The sequence below is a fragment of the Sapajus apella genome, unplaced genomic scaffold, assembly GCF_009761245.1.
Source record: "Sapajus apella isolate SASKATOON/1434 unplaced genomic scaffold, GSC_monkey_1.0 scaffold3, whole genome shotgun sequence".
NCBI classification, from domain to species: domain Eukaryota; kingdom Metazoa; phylum Chordata; class Mammalia; order Primates; family Cebidae; genus Sapajus; species Sapajus apella.
Window position 1 is genome coordinate 14342388 of NW_022436943.1, and position 23359 is coordinate 14365746.

At 37.8% G+C, this 23359-nt stretch overlaps 1 protein-coding gene and 1 long non-coding RNA gene across 2 annotated transcripts in view; one reads left to right on the plus strand and one right to left on the minus strand.

Moving 5' to 3' along the window:
- Positions 1-1344: 1344 nt before the first annotated feature.
- Positions 1345-1995, minus strand: LOC116531303 (60S ribosomal protein L29-like). The gene has a single exon (XM_032250015.1). It carries the CDS (start codon positions 1932-1934, stop codon positions 1461-1463), a length of 474 nt encoding a protein of 157 aa, XP_032105906.1. The 5' UTR covers positions 1935-1995; the 3' UTR covers positions 1345-1460.
- A 3709-nt stretch (positions 1996-5704) lies between these two features.
- Positions 5705-23359, plus strand: part of LOC116531309 — a 45233-nt gene continuing 27578 nt past the window's right edge. The window contains exon 1 of the long non-coding RNA XR_004260359.1: positions 5705-7012. This is a non-coding gene — a long non-coding RNA (uncharacterized LOC116531309). The remainder of the gene's footprint in view (positions 7013-23359) is intronic.

The window sequence follows — 23359 nt, forward strand, 5'->3', positions numbered from 1 at the left end:
ACATGTACCCCAGAACATAAAGTATAATTTGAAAAATAAATAAAATGTATCTTTTTTCTAAATTAAAAAAATTAATATAAAAATTTTAAAAATTACTTTAAGTTCTAAATTAGAGTAACATAATCCACCTCCTAAAAAAAAAAAAAAAAAGAAAGAAAGAAATGTACAAATGGCCAATAAGCACATGGAAAGATGCTCAATGTCACTAATCATTAGGGAAATGCAAATAGAAACTAAAATAAGATACCACATAACACCCATTAGACAAAATCTCTCAGAATTTGCTTGTCTGGTGTGTTCGCCAACCAGGAAGCTTTCTAAATCTTCATTTCCAAGGATTTTAGAAGCTCCAACTACAAAAAATAATGTTTTTCTTTATACTGCATGTAGATATTTCCGATGTAAACTAAACTTCCCTTTGGATTTTCATTTTAAAAAGTAGAGAGAAAAAGCAATATCAAAGACTAAAATGAGTGAATAAGTTGAGAGGAAAAACTCCAAGGAGAAAGGATGTAGAGATAAAAGAGGAAAAAAGGCAGAGAAGAGCATTTATGTGCTATAGTCAACTGTTTTAACTTCTTACAACATCCCACAGATTTTCAGAGAAGTAATTTGAGGTTGGAATTAGTATGAACTGAATATTAATTATGATAAAAGTTCTGGTCATTTATAATTATTTCTCTTTTAATAATGATGATGTCAATGATGAGGATGATAAATCATATTATTTAAAATAGTGTCTTTTAAAGTTTGCTTATGATTTAGATAGGTATCAGACTTACCACAAACTTTGATGTTTATTTTCATGAACACAGTTCAATTTCTTAACTGTTGAAATCACCAGTAGCCTTGAAATACCACAAGAAAATATGGCCAAATAGACGTCCTTGAGATTTAATGCCTCAGGAACCACTTTGATACAAGGCAATTATTACAGAAAAGTAAAACTATTATAATCATCCACTAACCAATTGTTGAATGGGTCAGTCATCTTTTCTCTTAGAAATACCTAGCCACCAGAGTCCCAATGTTACTAGGTTCCAGAAACAAACATGGCAAATTTACTTTGTGCTACCTTGTCAAGTACTTAGCTTAACAAAGAAACATCAATTTAAAATGTCTAAAACAGTTCCCAAAAGTAAATTCAAGAACACAGGAATAATGAAATTAGAACTTCTCTTCTCACCTGAAAAAAACTGATTAATTGCTTCTCAGTTAGAGTCTCTAATGGATAAGTGAATAAGGAGCAGTATATCTTGGGCCAAATATCATTGGGAAAAGTTCTGTGATTATTATAGTTGCAGTAGTAAATTTTATTCTTTTTTTTGTTTGTTTGTTTTAACAAATCCTCCCTCATGTTTATTTGTACAAATAGCACAGGAGGACCCCAGCCCCATGCAGATGGCAGCCCCGGGGGGTCGCACCAGTCCCTCTGTCCTCACGTTGGCAGACAGAGATATCTACTCTGAAGCCTTTGTAGGGGCCTGGGCACCTTTGGGAGCCTGAGCTGGAACTGAAGCTGGAGCTGCAGCCTGGGCCTTGTTTTGATCCTTGGACTTGGCCTTGACTTTTGGCCGGCAGAGCCTGAGCCCCTTGGCAATGCGTGCACAAGCACGCTTCCCAAGCTTGGGGTGGGCAATGTAAGCAAGTCGATCAAGCTTGCGGCTGACACCCCGCTTTGGGATCTTGGGCTTAACCTCCTTGGGCTTTACGAGAGCCTTGATGGCCTCGGCACGTGCACTCATGGCCTTGGCATTGTTGGCCTGCATCTTCTTTAGGCCCTTCTTGTGCTTCTTGGCAAAGCGCATGTTCCTCAGGAACTTGGGGTCCACCCCCTTAAGAGATTCGTATCTTTGTGATCGGGGTTTCTTGATACCATTTCTGTGCCATTTTCGGGACTGGTTGTGTGTTGTGTGGTTCTTGGACTTGGCCATGTCTGCACCTAAGCCGCGGTTCCCGAAGCGCCTAGGACCGGAAAAGAGCGTAAATTTTATTCTTATTGGCTTTCTAAATAACTGTCTTCATCTACTTCATTGCCACATAATATGTATTTAAGAATATATATATATAAAACAATTAATTGAAGAAGACTTAATTATGTTAAATTTATGTTCAGAGAAGTAGGAGAATTGATGAGAAGGGTCTGAGAAATAATACCCACCCCCCGTTCCATAAATAAACAAAATGATTTTAATAGCAACAATAGCTGCTACCATGCATTGAGTGGCTTTCAGGTGTCAGGCACTGTATATCTCTTACATAAACCTTTGCTTTTTGTCTTCGTCCCTTTTGTGCTGCTACAACAGAACACCTGAGACTGGGTAATTGATAATGAACAGAAATTTATTGGTTCTGGGGGCTGGTAAGTCCAAGATTGAGGGGCTGGCATCTAGCGAGGGTCTTTTGCTGCATCATCACATGGTAGAAGGGCAAAGAGATGGAGAGAGAGAGTAAGAGATAGAACTTGAAGCCTCAAGCCCTTTTACAGTCTGCATTAATCTTTTCATGAGGACAGAGTCCTCTTGATCTAAACCTCCCATTAGGCCCCATCTCCCAACCCTGTGGCACTGGGGTTAAGTTTCAAAAACATACTTTTTGGGGGACACATTCAAACCATAGCACCTCTTCTTTCCCAAAACTTGTGACGTAGATAGAACCATAGCATCTATTTGCTGATATAATTTTACACTTTTTATTTCCATTCTGTTCTATGGAACTGCAAAGGAATTTATCTAATTCTCAGCATTTACAAACCCAGTGATCTTTAAGAAACTCCCACAAGTATATCATTTAATTTTGAAGGCTTACTTCTTCACACAAAATCATCTACATTTTTCTGTTTCTCTGTCTTTTTAATATTAAAGTTTCCAAACATCCTTGTAGGTATGTCTCCCTGAAATGTACACACAAATTCAATGGTCCTCTAGCATGTACATAATTCAGTGTGAAAAAAAATTATTTTCTTGTTCTGGGCTCTAAAATTTTATGTGTGTAGCTCAGTTCATTAATTATTAGCCCAGCCGCATCACATTACTCATGTAAGTTTTGATGGCAACTACAAAATCAAATTGCTTTTCACATAAAAACTACTTAGCCATAAGCAGCTATCCTGAACCTGGGATTATTGATGGGAAGGGTTTTGTATTTATACATTTACATTTTTTATGCTTGATTATATATTTATATATTATTTTTGTTATTTCATTAATGTATAACATTTATATATTATCTATATATTATATAACCATAATGTATAAAATATAGAAATACATTTTGTATTTTGCTTATGTTTGTGTTTATATTTAATAAATTCTTTATTACATTTTATCTTGTTAGAGCTGTTTATCATAACTTTAAAGTCATTTTTAACATATTTTTTCCTCTGCCTCCGTTTGATCACAATGACCACTTATTCAGTAAGTTTGTCAGTTTGCCAAATACAGTATTTCTGTCCTCATTTAAGTCGCTGACCAAAAAAATTTTACACACATATGCACACACAAAAACACATACTTAGAGAGAGACTTGGATAGAACAAAATGCAAATTTTTGTACAACAAATCTCTAGAAGCTCTTCCCACTCCCACTCTGCATAACTGAAACTCTACATTTTCTTTTTTTTTTTTTTTTTGAGACGGAGTTTCGCTCTTGTTACCCAGGCTGGAGTGCAATGGCGCTATCTCGGCTCACCGCAACCTCCGCCTCCTGGGTTCAGGCAATTTTCCTGCCTCAGCCTCCTGAGTAGCTGGGATTACAGGCACGCGCCACCATGCCCAGCTAATTTTTTGTATTTTTAGTAGAGACGGGGTTTCACCTCGTTGACCAGGATGGTCTCGATCTCTTGACCTTGTGATCCACCCGCCTCAGCCTCCCAAAGTGCTGGGATTACAGGAAACTCTACATTTTCTTATCAGCTCTACTTTTCTTGTTCCTAGAAACCACCATTCTGCTTTCTATTTCTATAACTTAGATTAGAAAATCATTGAATTGGTATTTGCTTATTGACATTTTGACAACAAAATTTATTAAATTTAGCCTCCTGAGAGATCCTCTTACCCTAGAAAGAAAATGTTAAGCTTTTTACAGGATAATCTCTAGGACTAAAGCTCTAAGCAATAAACTCAAGAAATTAATTACAAGATTAAAAGAGACCTTCAAAATAGTTTCCACCTACTTGCCTAAAACATTTCACCTGAAGTTTGAAATTTACTTGATATTTAGACTGTAGCATTTGGAAAAATATGTAATCCCCAGGGCTTAATGAAAGCAAATACAAGGCGAGTTCAGGTCATGTCAACAGGCTAACCTGAATGTAAAACCTCCGTGGAAAACTACCAAAAGGGCCAACTGGTGTTCTTGGCAGTACTAAATGTTTGTAACTTCTCAGTCACACTACCTGGGCTTTTATTCCTCAAGTGGCAGTTTTCTTCTTTATCATACACTGACTTTTGGTTTCTATTTACCTGCATAAGCAATTTTGTTGGCAGGGGTGATTTAATTCTTTTTCTGATTAGATCTCCTCAATAGGAACGCCTTTAAGTAATTGTACATTACAACCAAAATGAACCAACCATTCTTTTGGCTTCATTCTTTGGTTGTTCACAGATGAACTCTGTTGGCATAGAGTTCTTGGCCTGCAATTCTTCTATTGATTTTCCAAGGTGAAAACTGTGTCCTTCTTCTGAAGGAAGAAAGAACAGAGGAAAAGCATCTAAAGATGCTGATTTTCAGATCAACTGAAGTAAGAGCTGCTGACCCACTTGCACTAATTAACATCAGTATCCCAACCAATGAATTGCCAGGATCATCTGGAAACAGGAGATGCTTGCCAAATGTAATTCTGTATTGACATGCAGGAAGAAGCCTATGTTTATCCTAAACAAAATAAGGGAAAAAAAACAGCCATGAATTTAGTAAATCCTGGCAAACTTTTTTCCATAAAATTGATTCTACATATTTACTTTTGACTGAAAGTAGAAATACCTTATCTTTATTCTAATTAGATAATTAATTTTATTTTACTCTAATTAATTCTAACTATTCAGGTTGAAACAAAGGATAAATAAACATCTCAGAAAACCTCAAGACATCCTAGTGTGAGTTTCTCTGTATCACTTAGGAGCACATGCAGAGTTCATTTTATTTTGAAAATAAATTTCAGAGTGGTTAATCTATTTATTGTACCTCACACAATAAATCAATTATTAGATAAGCTAAGAATTTAAACTTTGATTTGCACAGTTTGTGAACTACACAGTCGCTCTAAGCTCCTCTCAAGAGTATAGCATCAACTGTAACAGAAGCTTGTACCAGAACTGGGTCATCCAGTGAGACTTGGCTACTGTTTATCTTTAGTTACATAGCTGGGGACACATTCCAATTGTTTTCACATTGTCTTAAAACGTTTAAATCTTAAAGTCTACAAACAGGTATAAAAACTTTTATTATTGCCTTGACATAATCATCATTAGTGGAAATAATGTTATAAATGAAGTTTCTAACATTTTTCAGGACAGATGTCCTTTTCAGTAGTAAATGGCCTCTTGATAATTGCTCTGTGAACATCTAAACCCTGTGATTAGAGCTCTTCAAATGACCAGAAGTCATTACTCAAAAACTTCCTTACCACACAATTACTGGATCATGTGCTTCTCTTGTGCTTCTGTGCTACTCCAGCATGATCTAACTTTTGTTTTGGAAAAAATAGATGTTGTTTGTGTCAGCAACAAAAAAATCACTGTCTTTTATGGTAATTTGAAAAATTAAAACTTGCATTCTTCTTATGAAATCAAGCAATGGAAAGTATGCCTTAGAAATATTGATTTCTATTATGTTACCAAACATTTATTAATTATATGCTAGATTTAACATTTTTATATAATTTAATCTGGACATCATTCTTTTGAGGTGGATTCTAAATTTAACTCCATTATGAAGAGAAGGAAACTGTTTAATAGTAATCCCTGTGTCACCCAGAGTCACACAATAAGTAGGGATATGAAAATAGTTCTTGGAAGAGATCATGAGTACCCTAATAGTAGTAGTGACAGTGGAGAGGAGGTGGACAATAAGGTGAAAAGTAGAGGGAACTGAAGGGACGATGGGAAACCCCTTGTTTGATTCACCTGTCAGGGTGCCAAAGAATTAAAGGGGTCATTTCTAAACTTCGATGAGGCCTGTCTGTGATCTTGAAAAACCATCCTCTCCTTTGAGTCTTCTATATATGCCTTTAAACCTCTCTTTTTAGTTGAAAAGCACTAAGTAGATTTGGGGCTGATATTTCCAGTAAATCTCTCCAAATCTCCAACTAGGCCCTAGGGTTATCTGGAGCATGGGGACATAGGTTCTTGTGTCTCCTTGGGGTTACCCTTAAAAAGACCATTTAACAACCAATGGAAGTTTAAGAGATGGGTGATAGGAAGCAGAAAAGTGTACAGGTAGATTTGGGGATTGTCAAATTGGAGATCAATCACCTACAATTTTTACTTTATCATCAGCTTAGCCTTTCTTCCAAAGTTAAAACTCCTTGTCTGATTAAGGAGAAAATCAAACAATAACTTATAGTTTGTTTTTGTTTTACTTTAAATCCCAAGTTGAATGAGACTAGATCCTAATAAGCTACAGTTTTGTCTTGTTTTCCCCAACTAGAAATTACAATAGATAATATGTTGTCCTTTGTTCTTTGTCAGTGTTGTCAGATTCTAGTCTTTACATCTATTGTTAATTTTCATGATCACTACACCCTCCATATTTGGTTACAAAGCTCCAGGCTGCGTATGTACAAACCAAACAATAGGCCCGGAAGGACAAAAGTTCATTCATGAGATGGAATCAGAGCTCCAGCAAGATATAGAAGCTAATTTTTTTTATTTTAAATGGGAATACAACACACAGGACAGATTATTCTTGTTGTTTGTACTGTCACAAGGACAGATAGTTGTATTTGAAGCTCATTATTCTTTCCTTTATTCCTGCTGATAAACATCCACTCAGGCCATTCAGTGGAAAAGAGGTAGGAAAGATTTTACTCGAACATGAATGTTTATAAAAAAGGTCAACAGATTCTCACTGGATTTTGATATTAGTTTCATTTAAAATATTCTTTCTGAGCTACCTTTTAATATTTAACATTAATATAAAATCAATCAAATTTAATAATTAGATCATCAGTTCATAAATGATAATATAACACATTAATATTTAATATTAAAATCACCTTTTAATAATATTAACAATAAGCATAATAATAATGACTTTTCATAGTATATAAAGAGGACGATTTTATATAGGACTTCTGGGCATGAGGTAAGAATGGGCTCACTTTGACATAATGGATGAATAATTTAAATTCCCTTCCTTGTTCTGTTAGACCTGGCATTTGGATTCTGGTAATAGCCATGGATTTAGGTGTATAAAGGAGAGTATCTCATAGAAGTCTTCAATATTTTGGTATAAAGCCCGATCTATCTGCCTCAAAACGTAATCGGCCTATTTCATTTCTCCAATTTACTACCATTTCTCAAATATAAGCCTTACCCTAAGCCACCTCTGCAAACTAAATGACCAAAAAAAGATAGACTTTTTTCAACCACTGATTCATTTATGAAATACTTACTAGCATGTACTATGTGTCAGGTACCATGCTAGAGGCAGGAGAACAAAGATGAATAAGTCATTCTCACTTGCCTCAAGAAGCTCACAGATATTTTTCATAAGACCAGTAGTGGAGATAATTATAGTAGTAGCTAACATGTATTAAGCACTTACTATGTGGCATGCAGTTTTCTAAGAACTTTACATAAACTCTTTTAATATAAAATAATATCTTTTTGAGGATAGATATATTATTATTCCCATTTCATTGGTGCTTAAGTTGAGGCACAGAGGGATTATGTGATTTGCCCAAAGTCACACAGGACAATGAAGGGTAGAGGTAGGATTTGAACACTGGCGATTTGATGCAGAACCCATGCTCTCACACACTGTGCAGTGATGAATGTGGTGCTATGGAAACCATAGAAAGGGTGGGTGCCTCACCGGGGCTGATGATGGAGGCAAGCCCAGGAAGATATTCCAAATGAAACAGGGCTGAGGCTGAACCTTAAAGAGTGAGTAGAAGTTAGCTAAGTAAAGAATGACAAAGAAAGGGCAGGGACATTGTAAATATGGCTGCAGGGTCAAACCGAGGTGTTAGAGTGATGGCAGGGAGAAGGGGCATTTGGTGGTGGGTGAATGTATAAAGGATTGGAGATTAGGTAACAGCGAGGCTGGAGAATGTTGGTAGGGTCCATTTGGGTGGCCCTTGAGGGCTTCCTTAGAAAATGCGGATTTTATCTTATTCTTGAAATTCTTCTACATTTTGTGTTTTGTTTTATTTGTTTTATTGTTTGTTTATCTTCATTTGAACTGCAATTCATGAGCTGAGTAAATGCCAAGTCACTTGTCTGAGGCCCTCAGTTTCTTCCTATAAAATTTATGAGGTTCGGTTACTTAGATCTCTTCTCGTGTTGAGATTTATGCCTGTTTAACTTATCATTTTATCTCTTACTTGTGTGATCAAGTTTTTTCTAAAGCTAAACTTAGCCAGGTTTATATATCCTTGCTTCAGCTCAATAGAGAAGCATAATCAGTGAAGTCCTAGGTAACTACAGTTTAAAGGAGTAATCCTTCCCCTTTCTCATGTCAAAGTAGATGGTCATGTTATTGAGGAATGACACAGCAGGAGTGCATTACAAGTTGTACAAGGTGCACATGGGGCTAAATACAAGGTATATATAGTCAAGGCGTGATTCTCATAAAACATTACTACTTAAACATTAATCCTTTGTTCTTTGGCTTTCCTGATTGTAATGAACTCTGATTCAGAGATGCAGTTTGAACTTTCATTTCTTCTCCCAATTGCTTCATTCCCATTTCTTGTTCCACCAAAATTATGATATCCTGCAACAAATCACCTCTCTCCTCCCAGTCTCTTGTTCTCATCTGTGACCTTCCTCTATCTGAGAACCTGGCTTTGAAATCATGTCTTTCATCTATCCTGTGAAAACTCTTTTCTCTGTTATCACAGGCAGTGCACTTTGCTTCCACCTCTCTCTAAGTATAGCTTATTTTATGTTCCTTGGTATACTTAGAATCGATTTCCATTTTGCCATAAGTTTCTTAAAAACTATTTGTTTTTAAAAACATCTCAGCTATTCTTACTTTAAGATTTGAGAAATACATCGGAAGAAGGAAGCGGGAAGTCTCACAAAGCATACATGTGTACTTTTTTCTTCCTTTCCTCTCCATTGATGCCTCTACCATTTCTTCCCCTTTCCTCCTTTCTCATCCACCCAGAAGGGATGTAAAATGGTTTTAAAAAGAAATACAACATGACTAGATGCAATCAAAGTAAAATTTTGTGGTTGGGAAATCAAGTCAGGGGAAAGAAAAGAGAGAAGTCAGGAATGAGGTTACTTTTAAAACAAAAGATATGATGTTCTTGCTCTGTGCTTGTAAGCGGCAGCCACAAAGTTGGCTCCAGCCAGTTTAGCAACCAATGCTTAGAGGAAATTCTGATTCACTGCATCTGAAGCATAGAAACGAAGCAGCAACTTGAGGCTGAGAATTGAGAGAAATCGCTCCCATGAATCCTCATGAAGAAGACCATCTGTGTACAGCATTATCCGCCATCCTTACAAAAACCAGCCACATGTATGAGGCTTTTTACCGGTTGGTATTTGGGGGCTTATATCATGCCAAAGCCAATTCACTAAATGTAGCTTAGGGGTCTGGGATGTGCCACAGTTCTGCTGTTGTAGCTCTCTGCTGGGCCAGTTAACTCAAGGATAGATTTTAGAGGCTGAAGAGCAGCAGTATGTATTCTATAGTTCATTAGTTACAAGAGATGGTCTGTGGGGAAAGAAAAGCGTATAGGGTCAAATTCATTTGGATATGCAAATTCTCTTTAAAGATTCAAAGTACACATTAGCATACAAGGGTTGTGAAAAGTGCTGTGGTAAAGAAATATGCTTACTTTTCCCGACATATCTGAACACAGAATTGGTTTTTGGTGTTATTTGTCATTGTCTCTCAGGTTATCACTTGGGCCACTTCACTATGTTCGAGGAAGGCATGAGTAGTTAATGAAATTAATTGGTTTAATCAAACACAAATGTATTAGAAATCATACCAGCTTTTAAATTGTTACAAAATCATGATAAGAAATTAGGTGAAATGGAGTTAAATTTCATAGAAGATTTCAATAACATTTTACTTTAGGTCAAACAAAAGCTGTTCCCTTTGGAAATTAAGATGTCCATTTTGATGTTTTTAAAATGACTCCTTAAAATATTACTGACATAAATTTAACCTACTTACTTATTGATACTTATTTTCAAATATACTGAACATAATTGAAAAAGAAAGCCTTCAACTGGTGGAGGTTGAGGTTTTTGGAACAGCATCTCTTCTTTCTCTGTTTCTTTCATTCTTTCTTTTTTAGATGATCTAGTTAATCGTTTTTAATATCATAGAGGTATACCATACTAAATTTATAAAACAAATATTTCTTAGATATGCATCAAAAAACTCTTTCAGTGAGGCTTATATATTTAATCTCTAGGTACAGATGAACAATTAATAAGTTCTAGCCTAGTTTTCTTTTTCAGTGTAAACAGACAGAAATTAATGAAAGATATTTAAAGAAACACTGTTGCAAGTCTTCTGGTTTTATTATTAGGTGCAAAAATTTCACCAAATCTATTTTTTCCCCAAGCAAAAAAACAAATAAATAAGCATCAATGAATAAATTGTACCTTAGTCAGAAGTTCTCTCAAAAAAAAATTCCCAAGCAGCACCTTTGCAGGAATTAGTTATTTTTCATTTTCAGTCAATTCTCTCCCCTTTAGTTATACAAACATGCTATTTTGGGATCATTATTTATCTGAGGTATAATGCCGATTCTAGCCCATCTTCATTTTCAGAATCCACATAACAATTAAATCCTCTTGCTGAGAAAATTACTAGGCAGAAAGGAGAAATTCTCCTTTACTACATTAGACTGCACTGAATTAGGAGGAGTTTTGCATATTGGATATTTTTAAAGAATTGTAAACTACTGGTTAAAACTTCCAGTGAGATATATGCTTCCCTTTTGAAAGTTATAAACAGTATAAAATACTACAACTGGAAGGGGTTCTATCCCATAATTTTATAGATGCAGATATTGACAATAAGGGAGGGAAAGGGATTTTTCCTATATTACAGACAAGTTAGCAGCAAAAATAATAATAAAGCCTGGACATTTTTATTCCTAGACCAGTGGTTTCATTCATAGAAATCTCTATAGAATAGATAAATCATTTTTTCCTTCTGATCAAATGAATTTATAAAAACATAAAGACAAATTTATAGAGATTTATTAAGCACTGACTGTGTTTGTAACATAGGAGCAACACACTGAGCCAGGAGATCCCAAGGTCTAAAGTAATCGCAGTGTTTGGAGGAAGCTCGTCCACACTCAGGCTGCTTATTGGACTGAGAAAATGTGCAACATGCATAGCTATCACACAGCTAGTCCTCATTCTTATTCTTCTCTAAAGTCCAACTGCTATTTAAAAGCTGGAAACATAAAAATACAGATCCAGCCTTCTGTCTTTTGGCCTGGCCTCAGAAATCTAACTCCCTTGGGGCATTCATTCTCATGCACCGTAAATATAAGTGAAATCACAGGCACTTTTAGGTGCCTGAGAGTGAATGTCCCATAGGCAGTTGGATTTCTCTGTTATCTTAGCCTTCAGTCCTGTTCCCACCCTGAATTCCTGTCTCAGGAATGCCCTCAACATCCCTTCATCATCCCAACCTGAAAATCTGGCATTGCCCTGAACGCTTTTCTCTCTTTCAACCCTCACATCCAACCAATCACCATGTCTAGAGCTGTTAATTCCTTGGCAGCTTTGGCATCCATGACCTTCTCTCCATCTTCCATACAGAGCTTTAGTTCAAGTCCCTGCCATTTCTGATGCATTGCTCAGGCAACAGAAAATAGATTTACCTGGTTACCAGGATCTTTTCAAATTCTATGTAAACTATTACTGTAAAGGTAGAAAGAGGATGATTCCTTTTTTTTTTTTTTTTTGAGACGGAGTTTCGCTCTTGTTACCCAGGCTGGAGTGCAATGGCGCGATCTCGGCTCACCGCAACCTCCGCCTCCTGGGCTCAGGCAATTCTCCTGCCTCAGCCTCCCGAGTAGCTGAGATTACAGGCACGCGCCACCATGCCCAGCTAATTTTTTGTAGTTTTAGTAGAGACGGGGTTTCACCGTGTTGCCCAGGATGGTCTCGATCTCTTGACCTCGTGATCCACCCGCCTCGGCCTCCCAAAGTGCTGGGATTACAGGCGTGAGCCACCGAGCCCGGCGTGAGGATGATTCTTTTCCTCCCCATTGTAAAGGTTCATGGTGGGCACCTCTAAAACAAAAACAAGTTAACAAGAGAAAAACATAGCAAGTTTATTTTGTAAAACCTTTTCAGAGAAGAAAATTTCAGAGAGAATCTCACAAAGTGCCTCCAGGAAAGAGGATCAGGGAGACAGGGAAAGGGTCAAAAGAGCCCTTGGTTCTGAGGCTTATTTTTGAGACCTTTGAATTTATAAAGCAATCAGCATGCCTGAGCACCTTATTTTGGGAAATATTTTTCTGGACCTCCATGGTCTTCACCATAGATCTTTGCTTAGGAACTGGCTGATTCCAAGGGCTGTTGATTGGTTGAAGCTGCTGAGTTTCCTCTTATTAACAATAACCACATACTCTGTTTCCTCTTTGTTTTGTTAAATATCATGGAAGATAAAGAAGAGTAATGTGGCAGGTGTAGAGTGAAATTTGGGAACACTTAATTAAATAGGCTACAATAATTTTCATGAAACATATAAAAAAACTCATCTCTTAGATGCAACATGTGTATATATATATATATAAATATAGGAATACTGAAATGACACCATGTCTGTCTTCCCTTTTTAAAGTGTTTCTTTAGTTCTAAGAATGACTTGAAGTTAGAAATGTACATAGATGTTAAGCAAATAAAGGTTCTCAGAGGACGATACAAATGAATTTGAGTCACAATGAAAGAAGTTCTAGAATACTTATATGTGTGAATGCATGCAGATGTATGATTATCTCATTTTCTCCCATTTATGACCAAATGCACTTTTAAGCTATTGCTTCAAAAAATACCAAGACTGCAGCTGACAGCCCTGACTTCTGAAAAACGGCACATTTACTTTCTGGAAGTTACAATGGAGGATAAATTGTTTACTCTCTTAATTCTCTTTACTATAATTTTCCTCCCAAGTGTACTGATTTGATCCATTTTCTAAATTTGTTTGTCAGAAAATCCATACTTTTGTCTCAATTCAAAGAAGTTAAAGAGTCTAATTAATGACACCTGCAAAAACCGAGGCAACCAAATAGACTACCTGAATTTCATAACCCTGTCCTATGAGAAAGCACTTGGAATTACAAAAGGGCATTTATGCTTCAATCAATAGATGTGCTTTCTATACCTTTCCAACCCAATGCACTCTGCCAAATTATTCATATGATTCTTATTTAAAAGTAGAACCCTGAAAAAAAACTCAATCAGTTGTCTCTATTTAGATACTTAGTTACCATACATAGCCCAGAATTCCTCCCTTTCTTTTTATTCCTGTCTCCATTTCTAGAGTACTGTGAACAGTTAACATATCTGAGAAAGCCCATAAAACTGATGTAAGATTAGGTATGAGAAAGCACATCAGCAGATAAGGGACTACGCAGAAGCAAAATAGATACAAAAATTCATAGGACTTTCAGAGTTAGATAAGAGCACAAAATCCAACTTCCCCATCTTATAGATTAAAAAAAAACTAATTTTGTCCCAGACAGATAATTCAGACTTGGGCTACACAGCCAGTACATGGACAAATTGTATTAGTACCCAAGATTATTATTCTTTCATCTGAAAGTCACTGGGGACAGGAAGGGTGATAGGAGCTGCATCAAGATGACCTGTTCTGATGTAGCATTTAACTAATGTCTATTCCCAAGCCCATATAATCAAATTACCTCTTCTAAGCTTAAGCATGTTGGATCTGAGAAGAAACTATACAGGTCTAGAAACATGTAAAAGCACATCAGGTGGCAATTATTTGAAGAGAATTGGGAAGGCTTTTATCCCAAACTTCTCCATTGTTAGTCTATGTCATTGTTTGCCACTTCTCACTACAGGAATCCACCATCTGGGAGAATGAGCACATGAAGCAGGGTGCATATGGTCACACACCTGTAACAGATAAACATGGCAGTCACTGCCTGCCTTGTGACCTCTCTCTTTTCTCTCTCCATTTCTCTCTCCCTCCTTCTTTCATTGCTTGTCTTTTCCTCCACCTTTCCTTTCTTCTTTCCTCCCTAATGTATCTGTTGAGTGTCTACCATGTACCAGACACTGATAATAGACACTGCAAATAGAAATATTAAAAACTCAAAGTTTTTTTTCCACGAGGAGCTCAAATCCCAGTGGGAATGACAAATATATAATAACATGTTTCACTGTTACAGTGTGAGAAGTGCTAACATGAAGCTCCTCGCACAGTATTACAAGAACCCAGATGAGGGGAAACCCAATATTGGAGTTGGATTGGTAGGTGGAGAGAGGGTAGAAATGGTCAGGAAAGACTTCAGAGACTTCAAGAGAAGGGGTCATGTTCATATGGTCTTGCAGGAAAAGTGTGTGTGTGTGTGTGTGTGTGTGTGTGTGTGTGTGTGTGTGTGTATGTGTGTTAAGAGAGAGAGAAATTAGGGTATTGAGGAGGGACAGAGGGGCACAAAGGTATATAAAATAATATCATATATTTAGAGAATTAGAAATGATACAGATGAGTGAATTATAGGTAGGTAAGGAGGTGGTAGAAGACGAGATTTAAAGGAAAGGCTTTGCACACCTCCCAAGAAGTTTAAAATGTATCTTCTAATTAATGAGGGGCCATTGGCAGGAATAAGAACCACATAATGATAACTATAATTATTATAAGCACATTGAGTATTTACAATGTTATAAACACTGTTCTTATTATCTTACAAGTATTATATAATTTAATACTCACAACAGCTGTATAAGACAGATGCTAATAATATTTCAATGTTACAGATAAAGAAACTGCAGCAATTTGTAACTGTGGCTTAGAAACTTAACCAAGGTCACCAAGTTTAATTAAGGGTTACAACTAAGATTCATTCAATTCTAGGCAGTCTAGTCTAGGAAACCCTTATACTTAAATGCCATATAACAATGGTGGTTCTGCAGGGCAAACTATGGCCACTGGGCCAAATCCTGGCCACCACTTGCTTTTATATGGCCCTTAAGAATGGCATTAACATTTTTAAGTAATTGAAAACAATCAAAAGAAAAAGAATATTTTGTGACAGATAAAATTTATTTTGATTTCAAGTTTCATTGTTCATAAATACAGTTTTATAAGAAGACGACCATACTAATTCAGTTATATATTGTCTATAGGAATCTTCCTGCTGCATATGGCACACAAAGACTAAAGCATTTCCCATATAACCATACTGCATACCCCTGGTACAGTGGAGAAGATGCTAGAAGGAAATATGAATGCAGACAGGCTTGGAGGTAAGAAAATAGGAGATACTCCTCATTCAGGAGGGTTTAGTTCAGAGCATAGGACATCATCTATAATTAGCTGGGCCACCATAGTTGTGGACCTTGGGAAGCAGTTAAAGCAACCAGTGGTCTCCACCACTTAGCCTAGTTCCTAATATATAATCAGACTTGAATAAATAGGTGATGTATGAATCCGTGAATGAATTAATGGCTCTAGATTGCAGCCAGTTCTAAGTAGGAGATAAGGCTATTCTCCACTGCCATATGTAAGATCCCAGCTTGGAAGATTGCTACCTGCTATAGCTCTAGCTATACAATGGCATCCCTGTGTAAGTCTCCCCTCTTCATGGGGCTATGCCTATATAAAGAACACCAAAAATTTCAGAGCTAGAAAGAAAGAGAATTTTAGGGATAAAAAGAAGAAAAGAAAGTTCAACCTTCTCAATTTACAGACTGTGGTCTAAAAAATTTAGAGATGGATCCAAGGACTTAGAGGGTAGAGGATCTGAGAATCTTTTCCCATGTGCTTTTCCTGCTACGCTGTCGGAGGACAGGTGAAGTTGACATGTCTATCTCTTACAACCTCTTGAAGGGCTATGGTGTGCATTAATCCTTTGAATACAAGATCTGGGAAGAATAGTAATCATTTCTGTAGCTTAATCCTTTAAAAGACAATTCTGCTTTTTCCTCCTACACACCTATACTACTTTGGAGGGATAGAAGGAGAAGCTCTTCCATTTAATCATTTATTTTATAAGAATTGCTAAAGACGGTCCTAAGAACTAGAGATTCAGGTAACCAACCATGTCAGTTGCCTAGGAACTTTCCTAGCTTTAAAACTGAAAGTTCTATATCCCAGTAACTCCCTCAGTTCTGGGCAAATCAAAATGCTTGGCCACCCTACTAGAAATAAGACAGTGTCTGAGCTTATAGACGTTGCAGCCTAGCAGGAGGAACATGCTGAACATATAATTGCAAAACAAAAAAATTTTAATTTAGCTACAGTTATTTGATTTTATTTATAGTTATATATTATTTTATTTAGTATTTATAATATTTAATTTAGTTATAAATCCTACAAAGAAATATAATCTCATAGGTGAGAGAATGCTTCTTTAAAAAATGTTTAGGCTGAGACCTTAAGCATAAGTAGGTGCTAACCAAACAAGGAGGAATAGCAAGAGGAAACCACAGAGAGCATCAAAGGAGAGCATCAAAGGTGTTCTGTGCGTTTGAGAAACAGTCAGGAGCCAGATGAGGCCTGATATTGAGGGTCATGTTAGGGATTTTTAATTTTATGCAAAGAGCAAGGGGAAGTCATTGAAAAATTCTAAAGTGGCTGAGATGTGATCAGAATTGCTCTTAAATGTCACTCTGGCTACTGTGTGGAGCGTGAATTGGGGGTTGGTGTAGACCAAGTTATTGCCATGGTCAAGGTGATTTGGCCCAGACAGAAAAAGGCAGAGGTGGAAAGATAAGGCTTAAGAGTTGTAGGGAGATAGAACTGATGGGACTTTATTAGTTGACTGAATATCAAGAGAGAGTACAGGATGAGAGGCCATTTACTGAGATTACTGTGTTACTGAACACTGGAGGGTTGAAATGCAGCTCAGTTTTGGCAGTAATGCATTTGAGATATCCAGTGAGAGAAGCCAAGCAGGCAGTTAAGTGTGCGTGTGCTTAGAATGCAGATGAAAACACGGAGGTGGTGCTATAAATTTGGGGTTGTTAAATTTCAGTCCCTCTTCAAATACCATCAAAAGAGGAATTTGAAGCCATGATATGGATAAGGAGAAATGCTTTCACTTGAGAGTGTTGTGGGAAGTGCAGGTCCCTCTGAGAAGCCAGGTTTCAGGTGAGGCAGTGAGGTTGATGAAATTGAATACGTCAGGCCATATAATAATGTTCCAAAAGTACAGCCAAAATGGGAGGCAAGCAAGGAGTAGGGGTTTCAGGCCAAGTAATCTGGGGATGACAGGTTGTTTCAACAAGGGAAATTTTTCTTAAATAGTGAGCGGGGAAACCAGGAATGAGTGAGAGGTTGATTCCCTCTTGGGGAAGAAGTGTTTGGGCCTGGTAGCCATGGCAGCATGTGGTGTGGGGCCAGGTGTCCTTCTAGTGGTCTTCTCTTCTAAGGAATTGTAATGAGCCTGACGGGTGTGGCTGGGGAAGCACTAAGAGTGCTCCCGAATGGGGCAAGCTGGTGAGTCTAAATCCCAGAGCCCAGGAGAGGGCATCTCTGGAGCCATGCTTCCAGGTGTAATTGGCTTCCAGCATCCCTCTGGCCTCCTCATGATCAGTGGTGAGCAGACTTCTAAATGAAAAGGTCTGTGAAAAAACTTGAACTATCCTAATCTTCTCTTATATTTGTGCTTTTGTAGTTGTTGGTCTAAATAATAAAACAATAGGTAAATGATCCATTGATTTCAGAATCTTCTGCTTCCAAAGAATAGAAGTGAAAAACCCTTTGAAACTTACCTTGTCTTCTCTGATTTTCATAGCGCTTATCTGGACCCTTCAACATCTCTAGTTTCCAATTCGTCCTCAAATTAACTCTTCATGGTAGTGCTCTTAATTAAGACTGCTATGACCTGTGTTTATCTATCTTTAGCCTAACATTAAAGACCTGCTTTGTTTTAATGGTCACGGCTCTACAAATTGTGCTTTGCCAGATGGTATGTATTATTGTGTATTTACCTAGCTTCATATTATCCATCAGTTTTCTTCAATATCAGCCTTGATACTGAGAAATGCTTGTTTCCCTCTCTGAGTCTCTCAGATCATAGATGATAAAAGCTGGCCGAGTCATTTATCCGTCACTCGACTGCCTCTGTGTAACCTCTAACAACCCCATTGTTATGTGAAAGTTCACTGTTACAGAGTTTCCCGATACAGGACCCGAGGGAAAAAAAAAAACAATAACATGCCAAGAGTCAAAGATTACTTTTGATATTTCCACAAGCAATTTTCTTCTCCCTGCAAAATGGCCAATTCGTAGATTGCTCATGCTATTTGATAGCTATAGGATATAAAAACCTTGAGAGTATGTTAGATTTTAGCCATGGACATAAAAGTTAGAATTAAGAAAGAAACATCTATGAATTTGAACATTCCTATGCTCTGGAAACACAATCTGCATATTGTGTTTACCCCTGAGGGTGAAATGGCTCAGTGTGATCAGCCAGCTCCACAAGGATGTCAAAGCCCAGATCCCTCTGGATTTCAATTTACATAACATTCTCTCCTTGGCCTCATCACAGATAGGATAAGGGCTATAGCCCTTATCTGGAAACCACAACCAGTGATTTTTGCCTCAGTTGTTTATTCCAATTACTTAAAGTCTTTAAAGAAACTAGACAGGCTGCTATGTGGCATTACCTCCGGCTAGGCTAAATGGCTTCATTCCTTGCTTCTGGTACAATCCAGTGAAAGGGAAGGCCTGGGCAGAGTTTTCTAGGTGAGTAATGCAACTCTTATTCCTTGTTCTGGATTGAGTCTGGATTTGTTTGATTATAAGTAGAATTAGTCTGCTTGATGTTTTAAATATATATATATTTGTTTGTATAGTCATTAAACCTCAGGTCCCATGCTCTACTTAATGTTTTCTAAAGTAAACAACAAATGCAAAGTCTTGTGTATGCTCATTGAAGGATCAAGCCTGGAGCACAGGACCAGGACTCATGGAACTCACTGTGATCCCTGCTCCATTCTGCCAAAACATCCTGCTCCCCCAAAACAGTCCTGCATGCTTCTTTTAGAGAGACTGACACTGCACACAAATATTTAGAACTAGCTTCCCTGAACTGTCTACAGAGCCACTTCATAAGCCACTTCAGAAAATGTGGCTCGTTTGTTACCTGAGTATCAATACCTCAATTTTATTAAAAACAAAACAAAACAATACCACCTTCCTGCTATTATCCAGTTTGGTTCCCTACCTTATTTATAATTAACTCTCGATGAATTTTGAGAGTTTCTTACATATCAAGTCCTCCCTCAAGATAATGATTTGTCACTATTGAAGATTCTGGCGTATTAAAGAAAAAAAAATAATTGGGCATCAGAAGTTGAAAGTTTGAGTTCTTACATCTCAGATGTTGACTTTGCAAACAAAGTCACTCGCTTCTTCCAGTCTCCATTTTCGGCTATCAAACGTGGTTAGAAGTCATTCCTTTAAGTATATATTGAGCAGGATCCAGTTAGCAGTGTGCTTCCTGAATGTTAATTGTGATAACCCCCTGATTAATATAAGGACTGGATTAGACAATGTTTGTGCACTGGCTCCATGAATGAAAGCACACTTCTGACCCTGAAAAACAAATTAAAAGAAGTTCTGAAAATGTCTTGATCATTGGCAGCCTCAAGAAAGTAAATATTTGTCATACCAAGGTGCCTGGAACTCACTGAGTATTTATCAAATGCATAAATTTACTGAGAACTGGGACTGAAGAAGAAAACTAATAGCTATACTCCTGGTCTATAGGAGCGTGTAAATAATTATTAAATAATGATTCTCATAAAATGTATATTACCATATGTTAGGTGAGGTATCTGATACTACTTAACACTTGAACTTCATACCTTAAGAAACATTATACTTCAACATTATACTGAGCACTGAGGGAGGCAGGCTGGATGGTGCAGGAGAAATGTCTTAGTCCTAATTTGTGTTGCTATAACAGAATACCACAGACTGGGTAATTATTTAAAAAAAAAAAAAAAAGACACGTAAGTGGCTCACAGTTCTGAAGAATGGGAAGTCCAAGAACATGGCATGATCATCTGGCAAGGGTCATCATGTGGAAGGGCAGAAGTGAACATGCAAGACAGAGAGAGAGCAGGAGGAGTGAACGCCCTTTCATAACAACCCACTCTTGCAATAATTAACCAACTCCAGTACCTACTTGATCTATTGATCAGTGCTCTACCCTCACTGACCCAATTACTTCCCAACACTGCTGCATTGGGAGTTAAGTTTTCAACACATGAATGTAGAGGACATATTCGAACCATAAATGGGACCTAAACTCAAAACAATAAAAGTCAGTGGGGCTCCAGCTAACACCACTATGGTTGTTAACAAAGCTCTTTATCTTTCCCTGTGATTGCCCTGGTCTAGGGAAATAAGGGTAATATCTTGGGGTTATGTGGTTATGCTTGTTCATGTGATGGTTGTTGTTTAAATCAGAGGACGTATCTTGGCTGGCATTAAAATCGGGTTATGGCCCAAGGGTGCATAGCAGGAGATAAAATAGAAAAGACAGCTGGAAATGGGCTGACTATGGGTTGGGAATGAGAAAGTCAGCTCAGGATTTCAATTTGGCTATTGCTGAACCACAGGGAAGGTAAATCATATAATGGAGACTTAACAAAATACGAAAACATGAAGATTTTGAGGGGGAATATTTCTCCTTTAGAATTGCTTGCATGATTTCATGTACAGCCTATTTAATAGTACTTGGAATTTTAAAAAATATGTTTATTCATTAACATCACACATTAAAAAAAAAACAATTTAAAGCGGATTACTGTTCCATTTTTGAATTCCTAGGTCGAATTTAAAAAATTTTTAAATCTTGCTAGTTAATTTATACTTTAAAATATTTAATGAGCCCGTCTTTATTTATATAGTTTTCTAGTAAAAGTTTAACTTTTAAGGATGCCCTTGAATGATAATATTACCATTAAGACCTCATAAAGTGCTTTTAGTCTTTATCTTTAAAGTACTTTCCTGAAAAGTACATTTCCTGGCACATAATATGTTCTACTTGATTTCAAGTTCCTTGGCTGGCAAAATATTGGTAGGGAAAGTTGCATGAATCCAAGATATTGGGTACTTTCAATTCTCTTCATGGCGAACTCAAAACCCAACACAATCATTTCATGTTCTCTTCCAGATTTAAATTGGTTTTCTCACTGGGCCAGCTTGACATGCCTTCATGTCTTAAGGCTCAATGCTGATGTGAATTACTAAACATAAAACTAGCAGACTGATCAAGTGGAAAAGTAGATTATAGGCTGCAGAGACCTGTCAGCACAGAACCCAAAGGGAGGGGAAGCTTGAGCCAGAGGGCAAAAAGACCTGGGTGATTCCTGAAACAGAAAACAGAATCCAGCACTCTTGCTTTCTAGATACATGACAGCAGATAGAAAACAAAAGTTTTTGTTTATTTTTAAAGAAGTATCTTTACCACCTAAGGGCTTATCAAAACAGTCCCCAAATAAGGCACATAGAAATATGATAACTAGGTCATTCTAATAGCTACATTATCAAATCCAAATTGGCTCCCTAGTTGTGAAATACGCGTGTTTTTTAAATTATGTGGGAAAGTAATTGGCCAGAATATGTCTTCAAGGTATTAATTTGTTATTTGTTTTACATAATGACCTTCATTTGGTTTGGGAGATATTAACCTTATTCATCCAAAAAGCATTTTAACATGCTTCTAAAGCAAACATAACGGGATAGGAGTGTCATCTGTTCTGTGGTCCACCACAGAAATCAGCCTTGAGCTGCTTGCCAGACATTTCATTGAAAGTGGGGAGCAGAAGTAGGCTGAAACTCACTGTATTCTGAACTTGGCCATCATCCTACCAGTATCCTTAGTTTTAAAATGTAATCACTGGCTTTGTAAAATATGAATCAGTGATCTGAATGTCTGGATATCTAATTTAGTAAAGGTACTCTGGATTTTTTAAATTTCAAAATTGCAAAACTGCCTGAGAATGTTGAAGTCCCAGCAAGAAGAGGCCAGTGCTATTTTGGGCTGTCTCTGAAGGATATCACAGAGAAAGGAGGGAGGAAAATGGAGGTAGACACATCTGGGATACTATTTTGAGGCTCCTAGATTACAGAAAAACTCTGAAAAGCTGGAAAGATACCAGAAGTGTGAAAGGAAATGATTTTTGAGTTAAATCATGGCAGAGCTATAAGAATAACTGTTTAGGGTATAGCTAAGAACTAAAAAACCAAGGACAGCAAGAAAAGGCAGAAAAGAAATTGTGACCTGAATCAGTCCATGAGGGGATTACACATCTTATAAGAACCGAAACTGTAATTATGACCTTGAGGCCTGTGGATCAGATATTCAGGAGACAGAACAGCAGCCCTCAGTCCTAGCTTAAAAACATGCATACTTCACAACTAGGCATACCAGCTTTCCCTGAGAAGCTTTCAAAAAATACCCATGCCTGGATCTCATTCCCAGAGTCCTTGTATAAGAATGAATGCAGAGAACTTTGGGGCCAGCGGCGGGTCTGGGCTCTGTCCTGGCAGCCCGGAGGTGCTCAGCTTCTTTCTGAGTGTTCCACCAGGCTCGGCAGGGTCGAGGTCGCAGGCTGGAGGTCCCCTGATAGCTGAGGGGCTCGAGGGCGCCTGCAGTCTCCCACCCGAAGTCCCCCACCCGCTCTCCCGCACCACCCCACTGGAATGTCTGCCCCCTCACACAGGAAGGGATGTGTCTGCCCAGCGGGGTCTCAGGACCTGTCCTTGCTCCTCCAAGGCCCACCTGGCCTGTGGCGCCTCTAGGGTCTGCGCTGCGTTCTCCTTTCGCCTCCCGAGCCCTTCCGCTGCCCCTTGCACCTGCCACAACTGCTTCCCTCGGTTCCCGCCCGGGTCCGTGCACTAGACCCGAAATGCCCGCTCCACTCCTGGAGCCTCCAGTATGTGATAGGCACCTTTCCGTGGGGTCAGGGGCGCGGACTCTGAAGCCGGC

Coding starts and splice junctions, on each gene's coding strand:
- LOC116531303 (XM_032250015.1), bottom strand. CDS start 1,934: ATGGCCAAGTCCAAGAACCACACAACACACAACCAGTCCCGAAAATGG.